Source organism: Corvus cornix, chromosome 2 (genome assembly GCF_000738735.6).
Source record: "Corvus cornix cornix isolate S_Up_H32 chromosome 2, ASM73873v5, whole genome shotgun sequence".
Classification (NCBI taxonomy): Eukaryota; Metazoa; Chordata; class Aves; order Passeriformes; family Corvidae; genus Corvus; species Corvus cornix.
In genome coordinates, this window is record NC_046333.1 from 105,514,888 (window position 1) to 105,537,964 (window position 23,077).

At 39.4% G+C, this 23,077-nt stretch overlaps 1 protein-coding gene and 1 long non-coding RNA gene across 3 annotated transcripts in view; both read left to right on the plus strand.

Annotated features, from left to right (window-relative positions):
- Positions 1 to 9,195, plus strand: part of YES1 (YES proto-oncogene 1, Src family tyrosine kinase) — a 51,057-nt gene extending 41,862 nt beyond the window's left edge. For both annotated transcript variants that reach the window (XM_039548646.1, XM_010396364.4), the window contains exons 5-12: positions 189 to 292; positions 378 to 527; positions 751 to 906; positions 1,181 to 1,360; positions 3,599 to 3,675; positions 4,003 to 4,156; positions 4,694 to 4,825; positions 5,613 to 9,195. In XM_039548646.1, the coding sequence (XP_039404580.1) occupies positions 189 to 292; positions 378 to 527; positions 751 to 906; positions 1,181 to 1,360; positions 3,599 to 3,675; positions 4,003 to 4,156; positions 4,694 to 4,825; positions 5,613 to 5,821 (1,162 nt within the window). In that variant the 3' untranslated portion in view covers positions 5,822 to 9,195. The remainder of the gene's footprint in view (positions 1 to 188; positions 293 to 377; positions 528 to 750; positions 907 to 1,180; positions 1,361 to 3,598; positions 3,676 to 4,002; positions 4,157 to 4,693; positions 4,826 to 5,612) is intronic.
- Positions 9,196 to 13,806: 4,611 nt separating this feature from the next.
- Positions 13,807 to 23,077, plus strand: LOC109144214. Its single transcript, XR_002044823.2, has 5 exons — positions 13,807 to 14,230; positions 15,169 to 15,263; positions 18,955 to 19,128; positions 19,451 to 19,533; positions 22,914 to 23,077. It is a non-coding gene; the product is annotated as an uncharacterized LOC109144214 (long non-coding RNA).

Genomic DNA, 23,077 nt, shown 5'->3' on the forward strand with positions numbered 1-23,077 from the left:
TAGGTCATCTTCATCTTTTGATTATATGGATGTCATTGCTTTTGCTGATCTTTGGGATACTTGTAGCCCAGTAACTGTTTTGGAATATTAGTAGTCCAGTCAATGCTTGAGATTTCTAAATCTTTTGCTTGTATGAGTACCAAAGTATAGGAAGCTTTTATTTACACATTTCCTTTTAAATTTTCTAGGTGGTATTTTGGTAAGATGGGCAGGAAGGATGCAGAAAGGCTACTTTTAAATCCTGGGAACCAGCGTGGTATTTTCTTAGTAAGAGAGAGTGAAACCACTAAAGGTATGTATGTGTCTGTTATGTTGGCGAGATACATTAAATGTGATTTTATATTTTGTTGAAGAACCAGATGTGCCTTGTTTCCTAGGTGCTTATTCCCTTTCTATACGTGACTGGGATGAGGTCAGAGGTGATAATGTAAAACACTACAAAATCAGGAAACTTGACAATGGTGGATACTATATCACAACCAGAGCACAATTTGAATCTCTACAGAAGTTGGTGAAACACTACAGAGGTAAGCCCAAGTTCCAGTGTCCCAATGTTACCCTGTGCCTACTGTGAGGAAAAAGGACTGTGTACATAACTTATTCTTAAAATTCACAACTATAAAATTTATTTCTGATTTCAATAAAAAGTAAATGGACTAGTTCTTTTTATCAACTTTAGGATGTTGCTTTTGTTACAGTCTTACCCCTGCTTAACTGTGAAGCTGTTAACTATTTTTTCTGTTTTTTCAGAACATGCTGATGGGCTGTGTCATAAGCTAACAACTGTGTGTCCCACTGTGAAACCACAAACACAGGGACTAGCAAAAGATGCCTGGGAGATTCCTAGAGAATCTTTGAGGCTGGAAGTTAAGTTGGGCCAAGGATGTTTTGGTGAAGTGTGGATGGGTAAGAGCTTAATGTGACACATTTCGGTTGTTTCTGTGAAAGTTTTAATAGTGTTTTAAGTAAATCAGTATTGGGATCTGAAAAGATAATATCATAAAGAAATGAAGGGCAAGAATACCAGTTATGATCATGCACGTAATTGTAAAATTAATATTCAGTATAGTTCTAGTTTATGATTATTCTGTTAGCGAAAAAAACAGAAGCAAAGAAATAGTTTCAGCAGAAAATCTCTTCACTATTACAGTGGGGAATAAAACCTGATCTGTTTCTTTAGGAACCTGGAATGGAACCACAAAAGTAGCAATCAAGACACTAAAACCTGGTACTATGATGCCAGAAGCTTTCCTGCAGGAGGCTCAGATCATGAAGAAACTACGACACGACAAGCTTGTGCCACTGTACGCAGTCGTTTCTGAGGAACCAATCTACATCGTCACTGAATTCATGACAAAAGGTGTGTGACAGGACAGTTAGAAATACTACACTTAAAAGGTTATTTAAGACCTCAGCAGTAAATCAAATGTTTAATTAATGCTAGGTATAAGATAACTGGAGTATAAGTGTTAATTTTGATTAAATGAAAATGAACAACGCTTGACCTACTTGGAGCAGTTCTGATTTAGATCATGGGCAGAGGCATGATTTTTTGCACATCTGTGTCACCCTTGCCAATCTTCCAAGTATAAGACTGGGGGTTTTTTTCTCGTCATTTTTAGTGTGTACAGTCAGTCACATTTAAATGGAACAGTATAGGTGGGAATATCATTGTGGGATTATGCCTGCCTGTAGACATGCTATCAACAAAACACGTTGGGCTTTGGGGTTTTTAATGTTTCTTTCCCAGCAGTGTAATAGTAAATTTTAAAAAGGTTGAGTGGGTTTTTTTTGCAGACTCCCTCCTTTATCCCCTTGTTTTCAGTCTTTCATCCTTCTTCCTTTGCTCCATATCATTTCCCCCTCCCCCTGCTGCTGAAACAGAGCTTTAGAGATCTAGGCAGAATGTAGAAATAAACATCATAAGCATATTAGTGTTAAGAAGCAGCAGATTTTCAAGTCAATTATTCAGTTTTTTATAAAATGCAGACTTCCAACTCATAGAGAAATTTTATTGTCGTCATAAGATACAGAAGCAAGGGAATGGCTAGTTGTGTTCAGTATGGCGCCACAAATGTATGGGTTTGCTTTTTCCTGCTTGGATGGGGTTTTTAAAGGGTTGTATTAGTTTAAAAATGTAAAAAGGAACAGAAAATATAAAAAGTTCTCCTGTGTTATTGTTGTTCCTAAATAACACTAGACAGTCTCTTAGATCTAAACCTGCCATGCAAAATCAGTTTTCATTGTCAGGTTTCAGCAAGGCAGTAAGGAAAAAAGAAATTTATAACTGTCTGTCTAAAGAAAAGCAAAGTTTACTACCAGAATTGGATACCTTGCAAAAGCAGAAGTAAAGAATTGTAATTTGTCTAAATTATGGATTTTAAATGCCATTGGAAGCTTCTTATTGCTTACCTTTGACAAACTTCTCACATTTTACAAAAAAAAACATAGAACTGCTTTGTTCTAAGGCAGTAGAACAATTTATTTTTATTTGTATTTCCCCTTTTACAAGGAAAAGAAACAGGTAAAAACTGCAAAGTATCCAACTTTTTTTTTTTTTTGCAACGTGGACAGGTTACTAGAGATCAGTGTGAAATCTTTGCTCCTCTTCAGTCCTTTGATCTCATGAACCAAGGTCAGAAAAAGTCTGTGCAAACACACACAGCAAACAGCAGCAGCAGTGGGAGTCTGCCACATTTTCACTTTCACTATGCAAAAGTACAGCAAGTCGCTAAAGTCATGTTGGAGGAATCTAACTCAGAGTTACTGCTATGAATCCACTTCAGGATATGCAATCAAGTGGTTTCTTTCCCCATCATGGCCACACTTGTAATTTTGTTGCTGTAATTTTGACTGTGACAAGGCTGATTAGTTACCAATCTTCAGCAGTTTCTTAGGAAAGAGGTCATGTGCATTCATCTCATGACATAATGCCACCTGTAGGGAAAGCTGTTGTGTAGAGACAAAGCTTTACTGCACACGTAAAGGTTGCTGTCTTAACAGAAGCACAGGTCCTTGGAACTGATTTCAGATGCTGCTCATGTAATGTTCTGGGTACAATTGCATTATATAAATGAGAGAAAATAAGGTATCATAAAGAATGGAAGATAGTTTTGTTTTCCCCTGTAAGAAAGAAAATGCAACAATTTCAGAATAATTTCTCTAGTATATGATAGGGGGTGGCAGAAAAATGTAAGTAAGGCATAGAGGTTTTTATGTTCTGTAATTATAAATCGTACAGTGGAAGAAAGTCCAGCTAGGAGGAGCACTGATACCAGCAACATTGGAAAAATTCTAATGTATTGCCAAAAACAGCAGTCTGATTTATTACTGTTTAGTTATCTGCATTATCGAAGTGGATTCCAAACCACTTGGATAGAGTTGCACTAACCAGTTACCAGCATGGAGGTAACCATGGGCTTCGTTACTGGGTCACTTATTCTGGTAAATTATGGATTTTCAAATACGGATTTCATGAGATAAATGTGTCAATTATAATGTCTAGGAAAAAAATCTCATTTGTGTTTTCAGGTCAAATTAATGTTTTGGTTTTTTCTTCCTTCTCCCCCTTCCCCCCCAAATGTGTCATGTTTTACAGGCAGCTTGCTAGACTTCCTTAAAGAAGGGGAAGGGAAATACTTAAAACTCCCACAGCTGGTTGACATGGCTGCTCAGGTACCAAAAAAACCTGTATTTTGTGCTTAGAGAAGAGATATCAGATATCAACTAAACATAAATATCGAATGCTCTGGCTATTGTATGCTGCTCTGTCTTACACCTTCTGTTGCAGGTTTTAATTTGTCAGAAAGGAAACAGTCTGGTTTGCAATTAGCAGATACTCTTTAGCCAGACACACTAATCAGTGCAGAGCTCTGGGTTGCAATGCTATACTTCTATACTTTCACAATGGGAATGGAGCTAAAGTAAAGGGGTGCAGCTCAGTGCTTGGGATAAATGTATATAGTCATGAAAAATAACCTTTCATAACACTTTCTTTTTAAGATTGCAGATGGCATGGCTTACATTGAAAGAATGAACTACATCCACAGGGACCTCCGGGCAGCTAACATTCTTGTAGGAGACAATCTCGTGTGTAAAATAGCAGATTTTGGTTTAGCAAGGTTAATAGAGGACAATGAGTACACTGCAAGACAAGGTAAGGCCAATTAATTTAATTAATAAGACCGGTTGCCTTTTAATTGCTTAGAACTATTACATTTAGCAGAACATGCCTGTGTATTGTGTCTTCATGAATAAATATCATGCATGTAAGTGTCCTTTCACAGCTATGTTTAGGTGACCCCCTCACCTAAGTGCAGTCCTAGTAAACTTCTTTTGTTCAAAGTTATGTGGCGGTTTGTTTGTGTTTTCAAAAAGCATTTTTAATTATTTTTGGGGGATAAACATGCTACAGTTCGAAGAGAAATGAGATTCCAGAGAAGTTGCTCATCAGGTTCACTTTTTGAAACATATTTAACACATTCTCAGGTGTCTTTAGTGGTTCCAGATATTGTAGCCAGTAGTTTATGCCCTAGTTTGAGAAATATTAAAACACCAATACCACCTTGAATTTTATCAATAAAGCAAAGTATAAAACTGTTTTTAGTGCAGTATTATTTTCAAAATATTTTGAAGTGTAAGCAAATTATGGATTAGTAAGGGAAGACTGAGAATCTCTTTCCAATGTTTGTAGGAGCTAAATTTCCAATTAAATGGACCGCTCCAGAAGCAGCATTGTATGGTCGGTTTACAATCAAGTCGGATGTGTGGTCATTTGGAATTTTACTGACAGAGCTGGTAACTAAGGGGAGAGTGCCATATCCAGGTAACAGGAAAATTTAATGGATTTTTCTTTTCTTTGTTGTATTCTGTGCCTCTGAAGTTACCTTTTGTACTTTTTGCTTTCATTCAGAGCCCACAGTTGACAAGCAGAGACAAAAACTTAGGCACACCTCACTTGTTCCTTTGTTCACAAAGATACTTTGTTTTATTTTCAGATTAAATATTGCATATTTTAAAGTGTTTTAAGATAATAGCACTTCTAAATGTGACTGACAGTTTATTTCAGATTAGTGGGTATCCTTATGTTTCCTATCTGTCTGTTCCTGATATTTCTACTTTTGACATTTTCCCAGGCAACAGAGAGCATCAGTACACTGAACCTGCTAAACCAGTTTTTTGAAACTAAACATATTTCAACAGATACTTTGCTGGGTCTGGAATTTGTAAGGCAGTTCTGTTAGGGATATATAAAGCGTTTTTCTTGGCCTGGTTTCAAATTAAGTGGTCCTTGAGTGGAACCTAAGGCAGGGAGAAGCTATTTGTGCTTGAGTCTCCTTTCTAAAAGGACAGGTCCAAGGCAGTGGGAAAGGGAGAAAGCGTACATACGGAATAAGGACCAGGTATTGAGGAATTACCAGTGTACCAAAGTAATTTTCAGAAAACTTATTTAATGCAAAATTGTAAAAAATTCATTCACTACAAAGCATTTTCATTAAAGGTTCTGTTCTCACAGAACCACATGCCTTGCAGCTGAAGAGATTCTTGAAGAAAAACTTTGGGAACCTGTTCTTTGCATAATGTCATTCAGAGCTAATATGCTTTCCCTTTAGGAATGGTGAATCGAGAAGTTCTGGAACAAGTGGAACGTGGATACAGGATGCCTTGTCCACAAGGCTGCCCAGAGTCTCTCCACGAGTTAATGAAACTGTGTTGGAAGAAGGACCCTGATGAGAGACCAACATTTGAGTATATACAGTCTTTCTTGGAGGACTACTTTACTGCTACAGAACCACAGTACCAGCCTGGAGACAATTTATAAGCCAACAGTCTATATAACATGCACAAATCTGCCAAATCTAAAAGACTTGCAAAGAATTCCTGAAGTCTCTAAGGAATCACAGGAAAGAAAATCTTCGCTACTTTGCATGCTCTTAATGGCAAACTGGAATTTCATAATGCAGTTGCACAAAACCACTTTTAAAGTGTTATACTCTGATTTACCAATGACATGTTTTTATTTTTTCCTCTTTCCCAACTTATTTTCAGGGTCCAAAGGAAGCTTACTGAAAATACGGGGCAGAAAAAATAAGTGTTGGTGTGAACAATAGCAGAAAAAACAATGTTTCAAATCCTTTATTCTCCCAATATTTGCTAATCATTCTACTAATGAGAGAATTGTCTGGAATTAGTGATCTTGGGATAAGGCATTGTTAAAGCAGAAGAACTTTGTGGGACCAAGCAATTCTATTCCAGTTCCGTAAAACTCCCTGTGTTTAAAACTACATGTGTGTGCCCCCACCCCCACAAAACAAAAGATGGTACAACTGTACTTGATTTATAGTATTGATCTTTAAGCTTCCGCTTTCATGGACTTAATTAGGGTAGGCAGGTAAAAAGAGAAATTGGAACAGTGAATGAGAAACTTGATCTAAATGGTAGACCTCAATAGTGAGATTAGAGAGCATAATGCACTGTGTTAATACTTGTATTAATATAACTGGAAAGTAGCATGAGAGATTTTTCCTTTTTTCTTTCTGCATAGCTAATTAAGAATAATGAAGGTAACTAGAAAATGAGGCAATATTTTATAAAATTGTGTTAAGTATGATGATATTTGAACTTGAAGCTATGTAATACAATCACGGGGGAAAGCCTTTAATCTTTAAAGCTCCAGTGCAACAGCAAGATTTTGTATGGGAAGACTACCTGAACAAAGTTCACTGGGAAAGCAAGACTGAAGCTGGTAAATGGCCACTTTTTAGTCCTTTTTCAGAGAGGTTTGGTACTGTTGTATGTGGCTTGTAAGTGTTAATGAGGGTGGGTGCCACAAGTGCTATCTGTCACTAGTTCAGGGATTTGATTGCACTTTTGCTTGTCTTGGCTATTAAGACACACTTACATGCAGTTGCTCTTCCCACTTCTGCCCTTCCTACAGAATTATTTAACTAAAAATAAACAAAAGAAAATGTGAAAGTTTAAAAACTAAAGGGTTAAACTATATTTAATATTGTCCAAGTGATGAAACTTGCTGGCATTCAGCCCAGCTGACACTACATCTAGATTTATTTTCTTTGGCTACTGACATATCAAGCAATAACGTCATGTCTTTAACGCAACAATTTGCATGAGGTTCTTGAATTTCTGATCAAGCTTACATACTTTAATTTTGAAACACTCTTACTTAGTTACCAGCTTGGAATTCATATTATCATTGTAAAGCTATCCAACAAAAGAATTCAGAAAAGCTGGTAATATAGTTCTGGTACTAAACTTAACGTTCATGCGTTTACACTACATTGAATCCAACTACCAAACAGATCTGTGTAGGAACAGTGCCATGATTTTTCATTTTCCCTCATCATTGCTCATCAACTATACATCTGTGGTTATCAAATTTTAAAAGGGCTTTCTGTAAGAAAAACAAAAACAAAACAAAAAAACACACAGAGAAAATAATCAAAAAACCCAAAAATATTATGAAATTTTAATTTTTCTAAATATTTTAAAATTAATAACACAATCATATGAGTTTATGTATTAATACAGTCATAACAAAAAAATGCCAAAAATGACACTGGCATTGTATGGATTTTTAATTACTGAATGGAACAGTTCATTGTAATAACACTTGTATAGTAAAGGAATAAAACACTAACTTAATGAACATGTTCATTGTAAATGGTTGTGTATTATAAAACTTCTCCAAAAGAGTTTGTATGTTTATGAAAATTTATTTGTTTCACCTGAAGACCTTGATGTGGTTCTTACCCTAACAGAGTTTAAAATTCACATTCACACTTTTTATATAAATAGTAATAAGTTTAATTATGTAACTAAGTATTTTTATAAAGTATGACATTGTTGAACTGTTTTGCAGAATTGGTTCAAAATAAATTTCACCTTGATTGCATCTGCTTATTTGAGGTGGGGGAGGGGAGAAGGTGGGAGGGGGCCAAAAGCAGAGTAGCCTTCACATTGAGGGGAGAAGGACAGGAATAAAAGATTCATGAGGTTTTTTTTATCCTCTGTAAATTGTTTTAATGTACTTCCATGCAGGATTGTGAGTTCATGGTGCATTATTGCTGTTAAAAGGGAGATATTTTCTAGACTGGTTCACAGGTCCTTGGCAGGAATGGGTTAGAACAGTTCTGCCTGGGCTTAAAACAAACCCCCGTGGTGGACAGACAGACAGACAGACTTGGGATTCTTGTGAGAGCACGTCCAACTTAAACTCTCAGCTGGCAGTCACTGCCACGCTGTAAGGCAAGCACATATCCTTCCTCTTGCTTTGTGTGGGATTAGCAGCCACTGTTCACTTCTGTCCAATTTTTCAGGGAACTTTATACATTTGTTCTTGTGATAGCCAATGTTTTATCTCAACCTCATTGAATGTTACCTGTCTCAACAAACGACTCAAAGTGCAGATCCTGGCATGTATATACAGTGCCACTGTAGATCAAGGGGCTAGTACTGTTTGAGTTTCAGTAATAACTAATGCAGCACTAAAAACCATTCTTCTTACAGAACCTACAAACTGCAAAGTTTACTGTATTTTTAGTATTTCCTGTAATGTAATTAATGTTTTACTACTTTTAATGAGAACAATCATGTAATTTCTGGTAATCTGTACTCCTCCCTGTTGTCCATCCGAGCCTTGTGATTCCCATTCTGCATGCTAGGCCTGCAGACTGTTTGTCATGCATTGTTTCAAGTTGTAGTATTTTAAGAATATTTTCATAGTATTTTTGAGTAAAATTCCAAACATAAAACATGTGTACGATCCTACTATTTAGATAAAGTACATTCCTACTTTAGCATAAAGCATTATGAAAAGAACCTTACGTGTTCTTATCCTTGAAACCACTGAATTGTCATTTCACCAGGCTTGTGAGTAGCTCTTACAACTGAAAAGTAGCCTTGAAAAGGTTTGGAGGGGTTTTGGGTTTGGTGGGTTATTTTGGTTGATTGGGGGTTTTTTTTGTTTAAAGAAAGACTTCTAGAGTTTGCTGATGGGCTGAAACAAAGCGGAATGCTGTCTTATCCACAGTCATCTACAATACTGTTTATTCTAAAACACATTATCTACAGCTGGAATAAGTATAAATGAGTATAAAGAAGTAAACTTAATGAGCCCCCACTTCTGTTATTTATTTTCATCTATTCAATAAACTCAGTTTTTAAGTTTTCCATGGAGATGCTGTAGATGTTTGTATTTGTGCCAACTTTCCCCCAACATTCACTTAGAGCTACACGGTCACATTGGGTTTAAACCACAGGAGCACTCAGCGTAAGCTAAGCAGTAGGTTGCAAGCAGGAGACTCAAATTGTCACACCTGGCTTAAGGAATTTAGGGCTAGATTGGAACAGCTGATCTGGGCACCAGAAGCAGGTCTGGGTAGGTAACTGCTGAAGTCCAGAACTGTGATTCACCCAGTAACTATTGTCTTGTGCAGTCAGTACCTGGGCTCTGTGCAAGCGTGTGAAAGTGCAGGTGCCTTCATAGCCACACACGTTGCTCCCACTTCAGCCTCATCGTAGTACAGGGACAACACTGCCTTTGACCTTCCAGGCACTGCGGTGTGGGGCTGGGAGCCCCCTCCCCCCCGAATACATGTCTCTGACAGACACCCTTCCAAGACAGGATGGGAAGAGTCAGGAGATGGAAATGAGGTGGTTGTATCTATTTTTTGATGTAACAGCCTTGAGTATAAAACCTGGGTTCTGATCAAGAATGCTGGCTAGCTGGGTGTTAGCTGTGAGAGACTGTTTTGAGATTGTTGGGAGTTGGAAGCAGAACCTACTGCAGAACTTCACCCTCAGCTGCAGACTTTAACATTTCCTCAAGGACCAGATTATTTTCTCTGCACTTTTTCTTAGTGACACAGAGAGAGTGTTAGCTGCAGAAACAGCAACAGCTTCCCTGCTTCTTCCTTAGCATAGGGGAGGAAAGGGGAAGAGTGGGATAGAAGGATGGAGGCAAGCGGCTGAGGTACCACACTTCGTCACTGGGCAGAGGGAAGCAGGCTGAGCATGGCAGATGTCATATGTTCTCCTCTCTGTCATATTTTGAAAAGGAGGTAGAAATGCAGGGGAACTGAAGAGCATCTGTTCCCTTGTGCACAGTGGAAATGGAGCAAGGCTAATGCCAAGTGCTGCTTCTGTTCTCTGTGGTGGTTCTGGGCAGCTCACCCTGACTGGCTTCTTGCAGAGCCCCTTCATAGTAGTTGGGGAGTCCCAAGCATTGGTTTGCTCTCATTTCTAAGAATGAACCTTCATCAGCTGTTAGGAAATTAAAAAAACAAACAAAAAAAAGATACTGAGAGCCTGACCAGAGTGTTACTGGTCCCTGCATCCCAAATAGAGAGCATATCAGACTCTGGGAAGTAGCTTAGCATTTCTTTCCTGGTGAATGTGTGTGGATGCAGGATTTTGTGTCAGGTTTCCCTCCTCTCCATGTATGGATACGGTGTGTCTAGGAACTTCACAGAGTTCAGGCATTACCCATGGGACCCATGTTCTTCTCTGGTCCTACTCTTTGAGCTTATTCCCCTTGATAGTTCTGCATGCAAACGTGCTTTCTGTAGGTAGCACATTGATTATATTTTTTAACATTCTCTTTAAGGGGACAGTTTTTGTCAAACTAACAACCACTCTTGTTAGGCGATCAAAGTATTTATAGCACTGTGTATTTTTACAGAACACTGTCCATCTTCTCTTGGTATTTCATTTACTGAAGGCAAGCAGAAACATGTTGGCCATTGTGTTGTTTTTGTTTTGTCCTTAAAGAAGATAGGACAGGTACCTAGGTAAACCCAGCAGGGTCTGAGAAACAGACTGGAAATCGAAAAGGGAAACCTGAATACAAGCAGTCTTGATGAATTAGTCATGTACCAACTGGAAAGCTGACTGCTGTGAAAGCATTCCTTTCTTTAATCAAAAAGCTGCTCCCAGTAGGAGCACTTCACCCCTCTCCTTTGTGCCCTGCTGCTAGGTTATTGAGTCTCTAGCTGAGGCTGCTGCTAAGTACACACTGGGAAACAGACAGATCCGTGCATTTTACCTTTAGCCCTGAAAATCCATCCCAGGCATGCTAACGAGTCGCCCTTTTTTCCTGCACCTCCACAGGTGCCAGCTGCTGGATTCACCATTCATTAATTCCCACACACACATTTTTTCACATTTGGGGCAGCCTTCCCGGGGCTAAATGGCTGTTGATTCTTCTCTTGGCTTCAGTGTTTGGAAGTGCCAGGGGTGTATTTGCTGCAGTAAGGAAGGGTAAGGAAGCATTTCTGCTCTTTCAAAACCAAAAATATGATAAATCTCAGTTCAGCATGACTCCTATTATAAAAGTGTCACACATGAGGAGAACATCTAATCATTTGACTGCTTCATCATGAGAACAGTGAACACTGCTCACTGCTTCTCCAGCAAGTGTAGAAAATGCCACTCAGGGAGATGCTCATGGTGTGCTGTGAACAGTGAATGACTGTGCTAGACTGCAGCCCCTGTTCAGTCCTGCCAAGGAGGCCAATTCTGTGATTCTGTCGTTCTGGAGAGTTCCCAAGAAAAGGCAAGAGTGTTGGTTCACATTCCTAAGAGTGAAAGCTGGTGACTAGATAACTTTGGTTCCTTACATCCCTCTACCCACCTTCCTCTCCTCCCAGTTCTAGCTGGGGTGTTCACAACTGATCAGCTTTTATTTCTCCATCATGTAGCTGTGCAGTAATAGCACAAACACATATGACAATTAACAGGAATTTTTAAGTGGAATGTGCCTGGAAAATTAAGCAGCTTTATTAGAGCAAGGTCAGATCTGTACTACTTTCACTGGAGTTTTGATTTTGCTCTACCCTCTTCACTTCTGGAATGATTCTGTCTTTCGAAGTGGCTTATGACTACCATCAATGTATGTTATTTCCATTGTGCTAAAAGACTAGAAGTACAATAGAAACAATTTCCATATTTACATTTTAGTCTAGTGTTACTTGTTAAAGTGACTGCATCAAAATCTGTCCATTTCATTTTCTTGACATCTTTATCGAAGAACTGCCATTTGCAAGGAGAGATTTTTCTTCCCCCCATGGAACTGAAGTTCAATCAATTGCTTCAGTGAATTAAAGTTATAATGAGCAGATTAGTAGGCTAAATATAAGCTCTGGCTCCACTGTCATTAGAATGGCCCCAGCCTTTTCAGACTGCTACTAAGTGTTTTGAAGAGCAAGGCCGTATATACTTAGCAATAGATATGTCCCTAAATTCAATTGATCATTAAGGTAGGAAGGAATGACCCTTCCTGTAACCTGGGGATGACAAAGAGCATTCAGGAGGTTAGTGGGATACACATCCACTATGCCAGGCCAGCCTATCTTGTGGAAATGCTCTTGATCTATTGACAAAATAGCCTGGACTTCATTTGTTCCAAGACAGACGCTGTTATGCCATGCAATAAACAGAAATCTACTGATAGGCAGCATCTCTCCCAGGGGTTTCCAAGGCATTTACCATCTTGCCCAACAACCTTATTGCCTAATACATAGCATTTCTCACACACTCTCAAACAAATGAGATGTGTCATTATCTCTGTCATTATCCTCTGTCAAAGGGAGAAGAGGTATTTTGACTCATCCAGGGTCAAGTTGAAGACCATGATCAAGCAGCAGCCAGAATCTAGCATTTGGCCAACTGAACATTTCCTTTCAGATGGGCAACTTTTAGCATCACCTACCAACCTTGACCCCTGGTCTTGAGCTTAGAGAAGAAAAGCTGTAGCAATTTCCCATTATTCCTTACAACGGGCACCTGAGCTACTCAGAAAAAAAAAAAAGATAAAAACTTGTGTAAAACCTGTGGGCCCTGTGCAGCAATTTGACTGCCACACAGCCAGTGTACCAATTATGTCATACAGATGGCATGGAGCACGGATCTCTAGCCTGAGGCTTGCCCAGGGGGCCTAGGGATGCAGCAAATCACCTTTCAGACAGCCCACATGTGGGTGAGTGCCGGACCTTGGCCTCTGAGAACGGCAGTGACTGTCAGTGGGATCTGCCTTCCCAGGTCCCTGAGCTGCCACATCTCAGACACATGGCCAGGGGGGCAGGAGGCTTTGTTAGGCAGTTTGGACAGGACACAGCTTCTGTGACTGTTCCACAAGCACTGCCCAGTGAGCACATCCATGAGTTCCCCTACAGTTCTCATTGCTCCCTTCTTGTACTTTGGTGTAACTTCCAGACATCACTGGTTTGCAGCAGTGCCCTTTCACCCCTAGACCAGAGAATGAACACTTCCTTCTTTGCCATTCCAGTCTGTTTCACTGACACTATGAATATATCAAAACCCTCTAAGCACTCAGCTGAACACCCACAAAACCTCTGACTTGACGATATCATGCCTTTTCCTCCTTCAATCTACCTTTGCAATTGTTTCTCACAGAAACGTCTCCTTTGTTTGGGTTTGGTTTTTTTTTTAATCACTTAGCAATCTGGCAGGTACATACTCAGTTATTTTAACCTTCTTTAGGAATAAACCATTATCTTTAGTCAGCCTCAAATTGGAATCTGTGTGTCACCTGGTTTGTTCTAAGAAGCTGAAAACCCTCCCCGTCGTCATGGGTGAAATGCGCGTAGTACAACCTGCCTAGATACATAAATGACCTCAGGCACTGTAGTACATGACTGACTCATCACATCCAAGAAAAGCGGGATGGGATGTCATTCCCACAATGCAGGTGGGAACAGCATAGGAACTGAGACACAGGCAAGGAAAATGTCTTAGGCAGAACCACGCAAAGGAGTTCTTACAAAACAGTGTTTCAGACACCGGTTCCTCATATCTCAAGCAAATACCCCAAGCAGGGGAGAACTCAGAGAACTGGAATCACTGTCTCAACTCTCAAGACTGTTTATTCCATGCTGCTGAAGAAAATGATGGTTGGCACCAGGCTTATGCTGTGTCTGTCCTTTCTCTGACACTCTGCAGTTTGCTAAAGAAGATCGGCATGTGGTTTACCCTGGCAAAAACGTTTGCTTGGAATATATGTTGACATTGACTAGTGGTATTGGAAAAAACCAATTCAGCTGCAGCCTGAGTCTTGGGGACCGGAAACAGCTGGAGCCCAACTGCCATTATCTCACTGCCAGAAACAGAATGCCTCATGAGGAAATGACAACCTGAACGTGACTGCAAGTAGCAAAACAACTCAGGGAAATGCAGCAGTTGCTTCAAAGGGATGGTATGTAAAGGCTGTCTAATTTGGAGAAATGCTGTTTTCCTCAGAGGATAATGGGATCTGACGGCCTCTGTGTCCTTAACCGTGTTTTGGACTGCCAGTCTAGGGTGGCTGTTTTCTTCTTCTGTGGAGTGGGAGGTGATACAGAGTAACTTTCATCTTGAAAGCCCTTTGTGATTATTAATTTTTATGAGGAAGGGATCAGCACCTGGAAACAGGCAAGTATAAAATGCAACATGGCCACTCAGCTAAATTGACAGTGGCCACCCAGGTCTGGGCGCAAAATGAATGGTTCCATGCTGGTACTTCAAATTCACAGGCTGTCTGAAAAGGTTAATTCTCAAAGTATCAGCTGAGGAAAGGGCCCACAGTCCTTCTGTTATAGGCATTTGGATGTAATGAGGCAGTAAATTCGGCTATGCTTGGCAGTCATATGTGCTGTCAAGGCTTTCTTTATTCATGTGGTCAATAGAGACATGGGAGAAATTGTCAACAACTTTGGAGGCTTCTCCAGAGAGCTTACCAGCAACAGGCAGCTTAGTTGGGTAAGACACATTTGAGGGTGCTGTTGTGAAAACGGTAGTAACAAACATGCAAGGTGTGAATTTTCACAAAATAGTTCCATTTGCCTTCTTGGAAATTGGGAATACATGTGGTTCTCAGCCAAGCCAGTGTGAAAGCGACCAGTCAGAATTCCAGGGGGGTATTTGATGCAAGTTGCACATTTCTGCATCTTCTGTTTTTCATAATTTTTAACCAATGTGAATTGTTCTTCCCCCCCCCCTCCCCCACTATCAGTGACTTTTTCCCTTGCTGTGTTATCAACAGTGCTGTCTTTGAAACCACGGCAAACAAAATATCATTTAACAGAAACTGAGACATAGGTGAGTATCAAACCACTGTGGATGACACTGAGGGGTCTCCATTTTTTTGTTCAACAGATTGGACCAGAGAAGGGCACTGTGCACTTGGCTATAGCTGCTGTCCTGAAAGCTCTGTGAGCCAGAAGGAAAGGTGACACCCATGGGACCTCAGTGTAAGTATGCTCATTAATTCAGAGAGATTCCCTGCTCCTGGTTGCTCTTATTTGCATGTGGTCTTGATTTTGAAGTAATCTATACATACTATTGGCTTTAAAGTATCAAATAAAGTACAGCATTGCTGAGTTCTGGGACACTCTGCCCATGCTTAATTTTTGCAGGATGGAAAACTGTAGCCGCTGCACAGCGCTTAGTGGTGAAATTGGTCGGAACATTACAGAGTAAATTTGTGGAACTCTGGCATTTCTGAAAGAAAATATTTTTGCCTAGTCCTGTTTCTTCATATACCCTTCCCTTGATTTCATCTTTCTTACTCGCATATTTTAATCTGAGATTTTCACTTTTTAGCTGCTTCCCTACTGAATATGCTCTTGATCTGGGAGCCAAATCTTGCATACTTAGCATGTTACTATTTATTAAAAATAGCCTTTTTAGGCAGAGATGTGAGGTCATAAAGACGGCCTGGTTAGAAAGGAAAATTAGTGAACGAAAGATATTGTCCAGTCAAGAAAACTGACAGAGAAAGGTCTGCCAGCCTGGAACTGTGAGCCTGGGGACCAGCCCTGTGAACTAGTGAAAAACATCCTTTAAAACGGCAGCTGGTCTCTTTGAAGTGCAGCTGAGGTACCTAGAAACCAGAGACATCCACAGACACCAAACAAGGAGACACTAACAGCAATTTGTCGTGTGAAGGTGAAAAACAGTCTGAAGAAATAAAATAGCTCTGAAGGAACAGAAAACACCATCCCCAATTGGCTGTGAAAAATAGAAATTAAACAGGATCTATTGGCTGCTCAATGCCCCACTCCCTCTGTGCCAGTTTGGACAAATTTGGAGGAAAATATTCCCTGATAGAAAGCAGGTTACAACCATCCCTCCCCCACCAGGTTCGGGAAAAAAAATAAATTTCCATTGGATGAAAGTGAAAGAGATAAAAACTATTTATTTAACAAAAACACAGGAAAAGGATAATAATGCTAAATAATAAAACCTCTCGCTGTGGAGAGAAACCTGGGGAAATTTCAGAGTCCTTCTGTAGGTGTAATCTCTTTCCTTCTCCTTGGAGCTGGGTCGTGGGCCCACCTCCAGGGCCTCAGTGGAAAATTCTCCCAATGTGTTCTGATGTTGAAACAGTCCAGAAGAGAAGAAGGAAAAAAACGGAAGTCACAGGAAAACAAAGTTCAACTCTCCGTCTCCCTCCGGAGAAAAGGAGCCAAAAGCTGGCTGAAAAGCAAGCATGGTGCTTCCTCTGCTCTTGCTACTGCAGCGGAAGAACGCAGAGAAGAGTGTATCTGTGTCCTTGAACAACTGCTTTGAAAAGTTCACTTGGTTTTTTCTTCTCCCCCCCTCTCAGGCTCCATTTAAAGGCACGGAAAGGCACAAAATTAATTTCTGGGCATAGAGCAGCGGTAGGGGATACACAGCATAAAGTCACCCCAAGACACCCTCTTACAACTATGTGATATAAAAAACACTTAATGTTTATCCAAAAATGAGCCTGAGAACTTCTTGGCTGAATCCCACACAACCTTTCTATGAGCATTTAGGCTCTCCCTAGGGACACCTGGCTAAAAAAAGAGTCTGTGATATGGATTATTTTGGAATTGGGACTTTACCAGTTCTCTTACTGTCTGGGTCTGTCCTCCTCTCTTTCAGGAAGGGTTGGTCCCCCAGGTTTTTCCTGCCTTTTGAGATGGTTTGGTTGCTTTTGAAATCTAATTCACTTCATGTCAATAGCATAAATATTAATATAAGTAATCATAAAAATATCTGCTGTTATGTTGTTGATAAATTTGCTTCATTCATGATAAATAGTAGTTATCTAAAATAATACAGAACTACTTGGCTGCTCCTGTCATTGGCTGTACCACAGTACTGATTGATGTTATTATTGATTGATAACATGCTGTTGTTTGATAACATATATTATTGATGGCAGAGAGTAATTTGTAATAACTTGATATATATTCATTCATATTCATTTTATTAACCATAGAAATGTTTTGTAGTGGAAGTTTTTGTGGTATTGGTGGTAATCTGTACTAAAGAAGAGAAATTTAGAGGGCAAAGCTTTCACTTACTTGTGTATTACAGACTCTCACAAACCCACAGTCATTATCTCTCCACACCTTTTCCAATAATCACTCTACCAATACTGCTTCCATAATGAAAGCAGGTCAAAAATAATGTTTCATCCTTAATGATTTTCAATAGAAAGTGTCAAATGTTCTTGTTCACTGTTGTTAACCACTTTGCTTTGGTGTCAGGAATTCATTTTGTGTGCCAAATGTAAATGTTACTTGCACTTTGTGACATTTCATCATAAAGACAAAAGCACCTGTGTGTTATGGCATCACTGTGGTCCGAGTTATTTGATTTGTTTTGTTTCCTACTTTATGTGAAAGTTACAGGTTGACATGGTCAGAAAGTCTAAAGGCAACTAGGCTCTATTAGAAGAGTACATGTTTTAGCTGGTGTCCAGACTAAAATGGTCTTACAGCTCATTTCAGACAGAAGCTGTGTCCCTGGTGGGGAGTGTTGCTTTCTGCCCAGAGAAGTCCTTGCCTCCCAACAGACCCTCTTCACGTGTCTGCTCTCAAGCAGAGATGCAAATTATCCCCTCTCCTGGGGAAGCTGTACAGCTTGTCTTGCCCACTCTCACATCACAGCTGGCAGTGGGGACTGATGGCTAAAGCTATAGGAAGCTGTGTACTTAAAGACCATGCTTTAATCTGTAGGTCTTTGTTTAGGAGTTGGACAAGAAGCTGCTTTTCTTTAAGTCTGGATAATTGGGAGTTTGGCTTAGTTTTTTAAATGGTTGGGAGCTTTTTCACAAAAAACCTCCTTGCTGAAAACTAAAAATTTGGTAATTGAATTGCCTGTGCTACCATTGTCTGCTAGCAAATGCTTGGGCTTAATGTGTTGATCTGTTTGCTGGAGTGATCAGTCATTTTGGGGGAAATTCCCTTCAGTATTAAGATCTAAAAGATCCTGTTCTAAAATAACTTGCTATTTCCTTTTCTGAGAGCAGGAGGTATGAGAATAGGGTTGCTTCTCTGTTTTAATTTGACAGCTAAAATAGTGTGACTTGGCTTTCCTGTTTAATCTCTTACTCCTGCTTGGATAGAGTTTAAAAAGAAGCTGAAAATGGCTTATTATCAAGTACTCACAGCCATGAAATTAGGCAAACATGCATTTGGCAGTGCAACACAAGCTGATGAGGAAGGGGGTTGTGAAGGTTTAGAATATCTGCTGTTTCAACTCCCTGCTTGCTTCAGAAAAATAGGGAAAAGATTGACAGCCATTCCTCAACTGACTAACATTACTTAATCTTTTTTTCATCATACTGTTTTATCATGCTATGGGGTTTTTTATTTTATATGTCATGCTTGAAGCAGGCTGCCAAGCATTTGCTATTCTGCATGGAATACATATACATTACTGGTGTGCTAGCAGAAGGGGAAGCTTGTGGTAAGTCATCTTTCCTTCAAAGCTGGAGTTTTGGTACCCTCCATTTTCCTAATCCTGGCCTTGTGTCATTAGTTTTGATGGGAGTAACTCTGTCAGGAATACACCACCAGCCTGTGAGACTGACAGGCTGGAGGAAATGTAATGATCACCTCTAGAGTGTGAGGAGAATTTAGTTCAGTTCAGTCTAATTTGATATTCATTCTTGTTCCCCTACAGAAATACTCCAAAATGGTCTGCTTGGGAAAAAAGAAAGGTGTGAGCTTAAATACATCTGTACCTGATGAAAACAGTTTGCATCTCTTAGAGAGTGGGAAGGGGACTGTGTGAGATGAAGCCTGCTGTTTGTTGGCATCTTCTTGTGTGTACCAGGAGAGCAATGTCAAAACTCAGGTTTGTGCCACACTGGTGATGTTTTGCCATGTAACTCTTTGCACTGGGTTAGCGAGGAGCTTGTGCTGTTCTCTGCTGCTGCCAAGGATTTATCTGCTTTGCAGTTGTCTTGCAATGAAATAGCTAGGGAGAAGAGGGAAGGGCTTATCTGGCAAAATTGGTCTATTTGATTAAAGTGATGGGTTTGGGGGAAAATAAAGAAGTAAAAATGCCTCCAATCCTTCAGTTTTCCCAAAGAACATTCTTTGATGTATTATTTAACAAAATTATGTGCTGTTGACTAAAACACAGCCTGACTTGTAATTGTTCTTATCTGCTTCAGAACAGAAAATGTTAAAGTATGGATATCTGGCTTATTCAGGATCCTCTTCCTGGCTGGGCTTCTCAGATCACCAGTTAAATCAGGTTTGAATGTTCAATTTTATAGCAGTAAGATTTTAAATAGTATGTGAAGTGGGAAATGCTAACAGATGATGATCAATTCTCACTGCTTGCTCCTAAACACTTAGAAGTTTTGCTGGACTGACTGAAAAGGTATCATTGCAGGTCCATTTGGGGAGGTAAAAAAGTGGGCCTAATACCATTTCAGTGATTTTCCCAGTAAGGCAGAGTGTTTATGAATGAGAATATACCCAAGGAACTAACATAGAAATGCAAGTTTCTTTGCTGGTATATTGTGTGTAACAATGAGTTTGCATGGGTAGAGCTGTTGTTGGTTTAAGCAAGGGGCTTATGCACATGGGGCTTCTGAGGGGAGTGCTATGAATTAACCAAAAATATGATCATTAAGAGTGTTAATGAAAATACATAAAATCTGTGCTTGGATAGCTGAGAAGCACAGTACCCTTAACCTGTGGTAACTTCACGGATGAGAAATGGGGATGTCTTCTTCAGAGTCAACATGAACCTCAAAATGTGATAAATGATGGTTTCTTCTAGAAATTCTAGTTGCTGTCACTTCGAGGGGTACTCTGGAACTGTCAGTAGCAGAGGGCTCTTGGCTTCCTTCATAAACAGGATCCCTATTGCCAGAGAGAGCTGCATGTGCCTTTCTGTCTCAGTTTATTGGTGTCAGATCAAATTAATACAGCTGGTATTTTTCTTTCAGAAAATATACAACTTGGTATACCTAGAAATAATGTTGCCAAGTTATGGGATGTTCACATCAGGATTAGAAAAATTTATTGTTTCTTACAGTTAGCTGGGTTGAGGAGTTTGGTTCAGCTGTATGTTACTGATACATCTGATCTCATTTTCTGATGGTTTCTTCTAGCTACTTGTGAGGAAGAAATAAAAAGCTTATTCTAATTTTGTGTAAATTAATATTCTAGATGCAGTGTGGTGGAGTTATTTGGAGACGTATAACTAACTGATGTAGTTTTGCTTGCAGTTGCACACATAGGCCCTGAGAGAAGGCTGGATAATGTATTGTAAACGCCTGTATTGAGTGTTACTCTTCTGTGTCTTATGCTTTGAAAGGACAAACTGGGCCAGGTCTAACTCGTGCAGGTCTGTGGTATGGGCAGTGATGACTCTGCTTCTGTATCTCTTCCCAGACACTCCCCCCTTCCACTACTGCATAATGCTGCATTGCAGGAGAACGGGAGTGGTGTGGGAAAGCTGAGGGCTGATCACAAGTGAAGATAGACGTGTTTCCATTGATTTATGAAACGCCATCGCTGCTTGATTTTCAGAGTAGGATGAAGCTTACTCACAAGGGAGGAGAAGTAACAAGAAAGTTCCTTCTGTAAGACAGTGATGCTAAAATTCTAAAATCTAGTTTATGGATTCCAGTTTATGGCCCCGTTAATCATTCAGAAGTGATCTATTCCATGTTCCAAGTATGCATATACGTTCAAAGTAAAAGTGGGCACTTATCTACAGGATGATATTTGCAGATTGAGATTTATGCAAGAAATGATTGGCCCAGACAAAATAACTATGAATATCACCTTTTTGCTACTATACTATGTTATTTTCTATTTAAAGCCATTAGATGAAATAGCTCTTATATGCATTTATTGAACAAATATTGTCTCTTTCCTTCTTCAAATCCTGAATAATGTCAACAGATGTTGATCTATTTCAATGAAGAGCAGTATTGAATATGACCGAAGTAGTTGTATTACTAAGAATTTTATCCTGTATTTCTGTGCCAGAAATTCGAGTCTGCAGCAGAACCCCACTACCAGGATTTTCTTCTAGAGGATTTAAAGTGGTTTTTATATCCAGGGAGGCTTCCAGAGTAAAGCCTGTTAATAATTTTTAATGTGTATTTGGCCAAAAATAAGCTGGAAAATAAGTTATTCAAACTAAAATATTTGAATGAAAATGAAGAAGTAGATGGAAGTCACTCATTTTTGTTTTGAAATGCTTCTCTGTTGACTGCTTTGGGTCAGATTCTTTTGCCCCACATGTTCACTGGCACACCACAGCTGCTGACCTACTCTGGGTGCTGCAGTGCAGCACAAAGCTTTCATGGGATGCCATAAATCATGAACCAGGAACTCTGTGAATACAGGATGGCAAAGACCTGAAGAGCCTGCAGAGGAATTATGATGTAATTTTCAGATGATTCATTTTTTATAGACAGAAAATTTCTCCCTTGTGTGGGAGAGAAATTCTGCTTCAAAAACTCATCTTATTTAAACTACTGCACTTTTTTTTTTTTTTTTTTTTTTTGTCAAGAAGCTTTTCTGCTGAAAATTTCAGGCAGCCATGTCCATGTTTTAGGGTGCTGTACTTAAGTATGTGCTGCCAAGATATACTCATTCCCACAGAAGACTGCTCTACTTCCTACAAGTCCTGATCTGCTTGGTTTGAACCTAGTCTGGATATTGACACAGTCATTGCAACTGTGCATAAGCATAGCCAAAAGTACAATACAGACAGAACAGCAATTCCAACTTTTCATTTGCTTTCTATTTCCTGAATTTCTACCACTTCATAAAAATTTTGCAGTTTGACAGAAAAAATAACTCTCTAGAAACCTTCACTGTATTTGAGTCTTATTTTCCTTATCCCAGATGCTGAATGCAAAGCAAAAATGGGAAATAAAGGAAGCAATAGAGTGGGTCACTAAACCAGCTGAGTTTAAATCCTCATGGATTAAGGAGGCAACTTTTCCAGATGAGGATATGCATATCCAGACGGAACATGCAACTGTTTCAAAGCTTGGAGGTTTAATATTTTACTTCACTAATACTACAGTGACTCCAGTCAGTACTGATGTAATGTTGACACTGTTCCTTCTCATGTTCAGAGCTCAGTTTGAACTAGTGATTCAGAATACTATTACATGTATTCACTACAGGATCTTGATACATATTCTGCACCTGTATTCCCTTAAGAAACTAAACAAATTGTTTCTTTCTTAAAAAAAATACGTAAAAGGACTGCAATGCTTGCACAAAGAAGGCAGCCAACATTTAGTAGGAAATGGGAATGGACTTTTTTTAAAAAATATGTGGTTTCCAGTGAAATTGGAAATTTGGTTCAGAATGTGTGCTCCCAACATGTTGCACTTAGCAGCACTGTTAAAACCCCAGATGTACTGTATGTGCATTTCTTTACTGCTCTGCACACCCTGTTACATAATTCTTTACATTGCTTGTGGACAAGAGAGAGCAAGAAAAAAAATCAGTTAAAAAGTTTTATATGTTACATTTTCTATAAAATACATAGAAAACAGTGTACTGTTATTCCATCCTTTGTGCTACTGAGTAACTCCACTGGGAATTCAGAAAACCAGAAGCAAGTCTTGAATGTTTGTTATTTCCCTGCAGGCCTTAACAATGCTAGAAACTGGTGCAGCAACCAGGGAACATGTGAGTATATGTATAAGTGCTTTGGGCTTTTTTCTAATTACTGTTTGTTTAATGAATCTACTACATAACCTTTGGAGCAGGTGCCAAAACTCCTTTGCATGAAATTAAACACTAAAGCTGAA